The 8,262-nt window shown below is 46.1% G+C and overlaps 1 protein-coding gene across 1 annotated transcript in view; it reads right to left on the reverse strand.

The window, feature by feature from the left end:
• Window positions 1-7,062, reverse strand: part of OPN3 (opsin 3) — a 31,260-nt gene extending 24,198 nt beyond the window's left edge. Inside the window, exon 1 of the mRNA XM_056563842.1 lies at window positions 6,747-7,062. Coding sequence (XP_056419817.1) covers window positions 6,747-7,062 — 316 coding nt within the window. The remainder of the gene's footprint in view (window positions 1-6,746) is intronic.
• Window positions 7,063-8,262: the final 1,200 nt, after the last annotated feature.

Genomic DNA, 8,262 nt, shown 5'->3' on the forward strand with positions numbered 1-8,262 from the left:
CCTCTGCGCGACCTTCAAGAAAGGCCGCACGAGAAATTCCTGCTAACCTGTCTGAACTTATCCATTTGGCCACCCGCATTGACATGCGTTTCTCTGAAAGACGCCAGGAGCTCCGACAGGATAAGGATCTTATTCGCACCAGGCGATTTCTCTCCCCGGCTCCTCTCTTCTCTAGTCCATTGCAATCTGTTCCTGTGCCTTCTGCCGAGGAGGCTATGCAAGTGGATCGGTCCCGCTTGACCCTACAAGAGAGGACTCGCTGCCGTAACGAGAATCTATGCCTGTACTGTGCTAGTACCGAACATTTCCTAAAAAACTGTCCTATCCACCCTCCGCGTCAGGAGAGACACACTCCGTTACCTCACAAAGGTGAGACAGCTCTAGGTGTGAATTCTGCTTCTCCACGTCTCACTGTGCCTGTGCGGATTTCTCCTTCTGCTAACTCCTCCTTCTCAGCTGTGGCCTTCTTGGACTCCGGTTCTGCAGGAAATTTTATTTTGGCTTCTTTTGTTAATAGGTTCAACATCCCAGTGACCAGTCTCGTCAGACCGCTCTACATTTTTTCAGTCAACGGAGAAAAATTGGACTGCACTGTGCGTTACCGCACAGAACCCCTGATTATGTGCATTGGACTGCATCACAAAAAAATTTAATTTCTTGTCCTACCCAACTGCACCTCTGAAATCCTCCTCGGTCTGCCATGGCTCCAACGTCATTCTCCTACCCTTGACTGGACCACCGGAGAGATCAAGAATTGGGGTTCATTTTGTCTCAAACATTGCCTCACGTCCGCTCCCATTTGTCAAACCCCTGTGGCTCCACCTATACCAGGTCTTCCCAAGGCCTAACAGGACTTTGCCGATGTTTTCTGTAAAAAGCAAGCAGAGATTTTACCACCTCATAGGCCTTATGACTGCCCTATTGACCTCCTTAGTGGTACTACTCCACCCCAGGGCAGGATCTACCCTCTGTCCACCCCAGAGACTCAAGCCATGTCCAACTATATCCAGGAGAATCTAAAGAGGGGATTCATTCGAAAGTCCTCATTCCCTGCTGTAGCGGTTCTTTACGGCCATGCATTGTCTACCGCGGTTTAAATAAAATCACCATCAAAAACCACTATCCCCTGCCTTTGATCTCTGAACTCTTTGACCGTCTTCGTGGCGCCAATATTTTCACTAAATTGGACTTAAGAGGCGCATATAATCTTATTCGCATCAGAAAAGGGAATGAGTGGAAAACCGCATTCAATACCAGAGACGGACATTTCGAATATTTTGTTATGCCCTTTGGGCTCTGCAACGCTCCTGCAGTCTTCCAGGACTTCGTTAATGAGATATTTCGGGACTTGTTATATACCTGTGTTGTGGTTTACCTGGACGACATCTTGATTTTCTCCTCTAGTCTAGAGGAACACCGTCGTCATGTCCGCCTAGTGCTCCAGAGACTCCGCGAAAATCACCTGTATGCCAAAAGGGAAAAATGTCTCTTTGAATGTGAATCTCTTCCTTTCCTAGGTTACCTAGTCTCTGGCCAAGGACTTCAAATGGACCCAGACAAACTGTCAGCGGTTTTAGATTGGCCACGCCCCTCTGGACTCTGCTATCCAATGCTTTCTGGGATTTGCCAACTACTACCGACAGTTTATTCCCCATTTTTCCACCATTGTGGCCCCTATTGTGGCCCTGACCAGGAAGAATGCCAACCCTAAATAATGGCCTCCGCAAGCAGATGAGGCCTTCAATCGCCTCAAAACTGCCTTCGCTTCTGCTCCAGTTCTGTCCAGACCTGATCCATCGAAACCTTTCTTGCTGGAAGTGGACGCCTCCTCAGTCGGAGCCGGAGCCGTACTTCTCCCCAAAAAAAACTCTACCGGACGTAATATTACTTGTGGTTTCTTTTCTAAAACCTTCTCTCCTGCAGAAAAAAATTACTCCATTGGAGATCGTGAACTTCTAGCCATCAAGTTAGCACTCGAAGAATGAAGACATCTATTGGAGGATTCCAAACACCCCATTGTCATTTACACTGACCACAAGAATCTCTCGTACCTCCAGTCTGCCCAGCGTCTGAATCCTCGCCAGGCTAGGTGGTCGTTGTTTTTTGCCTGCTTTAACTTCGAGATTCACTTTCGTCCTGCAGACAAAAACGTCAGGGCTGACACCCTCTCACGTTCCTCTGATGCCACCGAATCTGAAGTTCCTCTGCAGCATATTGTACCTCCTGAGTGCCTGGTCTCCTCTGCTCCAGCTTCTATTGGACAAACTCCTCCTGGAAAGACCTTTGTCCCTCCACACCAGCGCCTCAAGATCCTCAAATGGGGATATTCCTCTCACCTTGCTGGCCATGCTGGCATCAAGAAGTCCATCCATCTTATTTCTCGTTTGTATTGGTGGCCTATGTTGGAGGGTGACATCACTGATTTCATTTGGGCCTGTACAGTTTGCGCCCGGGATAAAACCCCTCGCCAGAAGCCTGCTGGACTCCTACTTCCTTTACCCGTTCCCGAGCAGCCATGGTCCTAAATTGCCATGGATTTTATTACGGATCTGCCTGTATCCCATGGCAACACCGTCATCTGGGTGGTCGTTGATCGTTTCTCCAAAATGGCACATTTCATTCCGCTTCCAGGTCTTCCTTCTGCGCCACAATTGGCGAAGCAATTTTTTCTACATATTTTTCGCCTTCACGGGCTACCCACGCATATCGTCTCGGATAGAGGTGTTCAATTTGTGTCGAAATTTTGGAGAGCTCTCTGTAACCAATTAAAAATCAAATTAAATTTCTCGTCCTCCTATCACCCCCAATCCAATGGACAAGTAGAGAGAGTAAACCAGATTCTTGGTGACTATTTGCGACATTTTGTCTCCTCCGGCCAAGACGATTGGGTCGACCTTTTACCCTGGGCTGAATTCTCATACAATTTCAAAAATTCAGAATCCTCTGCCAAATCCCCGTTTTTTGTGGTGTACGGCCGTCACCCTCTGCCCCCCCTCCCCATTCCCACTTCTTCTGGATTGCCTGCTGTAGATGAAGTTACCCAGGACTTCTTTGTTATCTGGAAGGAGACTCAAAAGTCATTCCTACTGGCCTAGTCTCGTATGAAAAGACATGCCGATAAGAAGAGAAGAACTCCTCCTCTCTTCGCTCCTGGGGACAAAGTGTGGCTCTCTGCCAAGTATATCCGCTTCCGCGTTCCCAGCTACAAGCTGGGTCCACGTTACCTTGGACCATTTAAAATCAAGATTCAAATCAATCCTGTCTCCTACAAACTTCTTCTTCCCCCTTCTCTCCGTATTCCTAACTCCTTTCATGTTTCACTTCTCAAACCTCTCGTTCTTAACCGCTTCTCCCCCAAGGTTGTCGCTCCAGCTCCTGTCTCTGGTTCCTCTGATGTCTTCGCTGTAAAGGAAATCCTCGCTTCCAAAGTGGTCAGAGGTATAAAAAAAAAATTCTCGTAGATTGGGAGAATTGTGGCCCCAAAGAGAGGTCTTGGGAACCGGAGGATAATATCCTCGACAAGGAGCTCATTCACAGGTTCCTAGGCTCCAAAAAGAGGGGGTAACCCAAGGGGGGGGATACTGTTAAGCCGAGCGCTACGGGTCCCTGCTTCTCCCCGGAGCGCTCGTGGCGTTCACCTCCATGCAGCACCCTGGTCAGACCCGCTGACCGGGAGCGCTGCATTAGTGTCATCGGCGGGGATGCGACCCGCGTAGCGGGACGCGCCCGCCCGCAGCTCGCATCCCAATCCCCTCACCTGTCCCGTCCTCCGTCGGCTCAGTCCCGGGGCGCGCGGCCCTGCTCCCTAGGGCGCGCGCCAGCTCTCTGAGATTTAAAGGGCCAGTGCGCCATTGATTGGCGCCTGGCCCAATCAGTATATTCACCTGTGTCCTCATGATGAAAACCCACTTCCCCTTCCTGGTATCGCCGGATCTTGTTGCCTCAGTGCCAGTGAAAGCGTTCTTGTGTATGTTCCAAGCCAGTGTTCCAGACCCTCTGCTGTTGCCCCTGACTACGATCCTTGCTGCCTGCCCTGCCCACGTCATCACCCCACTGACACAGAGGATCCACCACCAGTATCCTCACTGCATACCCATCCGGACCCTGACACCCTGAAGTTTGAAGGTTGCCGTACTACCGGAATGTTGTTCGGCACAGGGACGTGTAATCATGGATACATTTCTCGAATTAAAATGCACAACATCCGACAAATGTTTGGGCACTCTAACCTTCTGAGGGTTAGTAGTGCAACCAACATATTGGGTCTGGCAGCTTTCACGTGATATTAAATAAATTACAAAAGGAGCATTGCAATTGACATATTGTTTTATATTGTGAGTGTCACCCGTGGAGTAAGATGTAAACTGCTTACCATTGGCCATAATTCCACAGCAAATACACTTTCTGTGTCCACATTTATAAGAACCAGGGACATTGAGCCACGTAGGTTTGTGACCAGTTTTAGATTGAAAAAGGCTGGGTGAAATATTTTTTTTACTGTATATTCTACATTGTAACAGTCCTATATGGGTGGGAGGCGCTTGTCAATTCTGCACTACAGGTGCAGTTCACAGGTGCGTATTCCCTTGACGAGCATCCTCCTCCTTATAAAGACAGCATGGCAGTCTTACCTTTGTATGAGCATGGCCGGGTGCCACCGGCCGAAACGCGTCACCATCATGCTTATCTTGTGTACTGCGTGCATGTTATAATAAACCACGCAAGCTGCTTTGAATATACCGTGCTGGACTCCTATTTTTCTCTTCATCTTGTTGTGCTGAGGTCCGCACCTGTCCGCGCCACGTTTAGTCTATTCTGGGTGAGCTGACCCATACTCTATTCCTATAAAATCACATTGTCTTATTTTTAAAGAATTTATTTGGAAAAGATGGTGGAAAATAAGTATTTGGTCACCTACAAACAAGCAAGATTTCTTCTTTAAGATTCTCCTCTGTCCTCCTGTTAATGGAACCTGTTTGAACTTGTTATCAGTATAAAAAACACCTGTCCACAACCTTAAACAGTCACACTCCAAACTCCACTATGGCAAAGACCAAAGAGCTGTTGAAGGACACCAGAAACAAAATTGTAGACCTGCACCAGGCTGGGAAGACTGAATCTGCAATAGGCAAGCAACTTGGTGTGAAGAAATCAACTGTGGGAGCAATTATTAGAAAATGGAAGACATACAAGACCACTGATAATCTCCCTCGATCTGGGGCTCCACGCAAGTTCTCACCCCGTGGTATCAAAATGATCATAAGAACGGTGAGCAAAAATCCCAGAACCACATGGGGGGACCTAGTGAATGACCTGCAGAGAGCTGACCAAAGTAACAAAGGCTGCCATCAGTAACACACTATGCCGCCAGGGACTTAAATCATGCAGTGCCAGACGTGTCCTCCCTGCTTAATCCAGTACCTGTCCGGGCCCGTCTGAAGTTTGCTAGAGAGCATTTAGATGATCCAGAAGAGGATTGGGAGCATGTCATATGGTCAGATGAAACCAAAGTAGAACTTTTTGGGGAAAACTAAACTCGTCATGTTTGGAGGAGAAAGAATGCTGAGTGGCATCCAGTGAACACTGTACCCACTGTAAAGCATGGGAGTGGAAACATCATGCTTTGGGCTGTTTTTCCGCTAAGGGACCAGGACAACTGATCCATGTAAAGGAAAGAATGAATGGAGCCATGTATCGTGAGATTTTGAGTGAAAACCTCCTTCCATCAGCAAGGGCATTAAAGTTTAAACCTAGCTTTCAGCATGACAATCATCCCAAACACACCACACGGGCAACGAAGGAGTGGCTGCGTAAAAAGCATTTTGAGGTCCTGGAGTGGCCTAGCCAGTCTCCAGATTTCAACCCCATAGAAAACCTTTGGAGGGAGTTGAAAGTCTGTGTTGCCCAGTGACAGCCCCAAAACATCACTGCTCTAGAGGAGATCTGCATGGAGGAATGGGCAATAATACCAGCAACAGTGTGTGAAAACCTTGTGAAGACTTACAGAAAACATTTGACCTCTGCATTGCCAACAAAGGGTATATAACAAAGTATTGAGAGGAACTTTTGTTATTGACCAAATACTTATTTTCCACCATAATTTGCAAATATATTCTTTAAAAATCAGACAATGTGATTTTATGGATTTTTTTCTCATATTGTCTCTCACAGTTGAGGCATACCTATGATGAAAATTACAGGCCTCTCTCATCTTTTTAAGTGGGAGAACTTGCACAATTGGTGGCATACGAAATACTTTTTTTTGCCCCTCTGTATTGCTTTGCATAGGACTGCAGAAAAACAAGATGCATTAATATGATAAATAGACCGTGCAAACATTTACTTCCTTTACTATGATGCTAAGGGTATGTTTACACAGCGGAATGTCTGTGTGGAATTTGCAGGTATATTCCACACAGACATTCCACTGCAGCAGAGTCCCTTAAATTTCAACGGGATTCTGCTGCACTGTTCACATGGGGAATTTCCGGAGTAGATGTTTCAGCCGCGGAAATCCCCATTCCGGTGTCCGCAAAAAGCATATACATGCCTATCCTTTTTGTGGATTTTGCTCAGAAATGCATTGCTGTCTATGAGATGGCACATTTCGGCGCAGTCCTATCAATCGCCGGATTCTTCAAATGTGCAGAATGTCCACACGTGTTTTCCGTGCTGACATTGCGCACAATTTACGCCGTGTAAACATGGCCTTATTGTTAATGGAAAACAATGGTTAGTTCACCTACCAAAGACGTTTTTGCAGAATCCAACAAAAACACAGCCTGCTTCATTCCAAATCCACTCTCTGCTCACACATGAGGCGAAGTGAAAACTGAATCCAAAAATGCATAATAATAGGTCGCTGAAGTTGACGTGCACCAGCAAAAGATTTGTAGGAGTCCTTAAAGTTCTAAACTTAAAGTATAGAATTAAAATCAGCAGGTTATTCCACAATCCCCAAACACCAAGAGTAGCTAGAATTAGAGCCAAAAAATCATAGGCGTCCCGGGTAAAGAGCTCTTTAGGGTGCACCCTGCTGTCATTCCTGGTGACATTAGACATGCTGCAGTGGGCCATACATCACATTGTATGCATTAGAATATTTGCTCTTTCCCTTTAATAAAAGGACATGTTACTTTGTACCTAATCCATTCTTAAACCTCTGTCAGAACTGGATTACTGAACAAGATTAGAACACAGGAATAATTAAATAAATTAGGATTAGAATCGGATCAGTAATCCCCACCAACGTATACATGCTTCCTGTTTAGAAATATACTGTTATAGACACTAAGTGAAGGTGGAGGAGTTTTTTTCTTGTTTCTATGTGGTACAACAGGAGACCTGTATGAGATGGGTTGATGATGGGAGTAGTAGTCCCAATTATGTCACATGACTGAAATGTACAAACAATATTCCTTTGTCAAATAAACTGTTCCCCTTACAGAGAGACCAGGGAAGATTTAGTTGATTTGGAGAGCAACTGCAGATCTTACTGAACTTTCTTCAAACAGTACAGAATAATGCAACTTGACTTGGTACAATTCTTGACAGTACACAACTACTTGTGGAGCCTCGGAGTCTGGTCACTTTTCACAATCCCCTTTACTTGGTGCAATGTGCTATATGTTGGTATTGCACTAGCTGGGCTTCTCCGATGGTTAATTATAGCACTGAATCAGGATTTGACGCAGAATGTTACCCAGTGGATATGTGCAATGGAGCCCACAAACAATCCTTTTCAATGCAACCCCTTTATTCTATATTTCACTTTGGTGGTATGTATCTGTGGTGTCGGGTAATGTGCAAATTAACCTTTTCGTGACGCCAGGGCATGGTTAGCCTTTACAATCTCCGAGGTTGAGACAGCGTCTCCTGGGCCAGGCACGGGGCAATAAGTACTCCGATGCAAAGTTACGGAAAAATTGACTTTATTGAGGCAGGATAGATGGTAAAATCCATTACAGCTTAGATTGGTATAAAGGGAGGTACAGGGTAAATCTTGGGAGCTTATCGGCTTGCTGGGATTTTTAGTTGATTGTGCTGAATATGACTGATTTTCAGACTTGACTGAATTGTATGACTGACTGCTTTAGACTGACTTGGATCCCTGGGACTTTTGTGCTTTCCGCTAGGCTTGACATTCACCTGGGTGCAGGGAATATGCTTTAGAAGATGCGTAGTTGCATTATTTGACTTGTGGCCTTCTTAGAACACCTCACACTCTCTCTTCAGACTTTCTCCAAACTGTACCTCAGCTAC

The sequence above is a fragment of the Hyla sarda genome, chromosome 1 (assembly GCF_029499605.1).
Source record: "Hyla sarda isolate aHylSar1 chromosome 1, aHylSar1.hap1, whole genome shotgun sequence".
Taxonomy (NCBI): Eukaryota; Metazoa; Chordata; class Amphibia; order Anura; family Hylidae; genus Hyla; species Hyla sarda.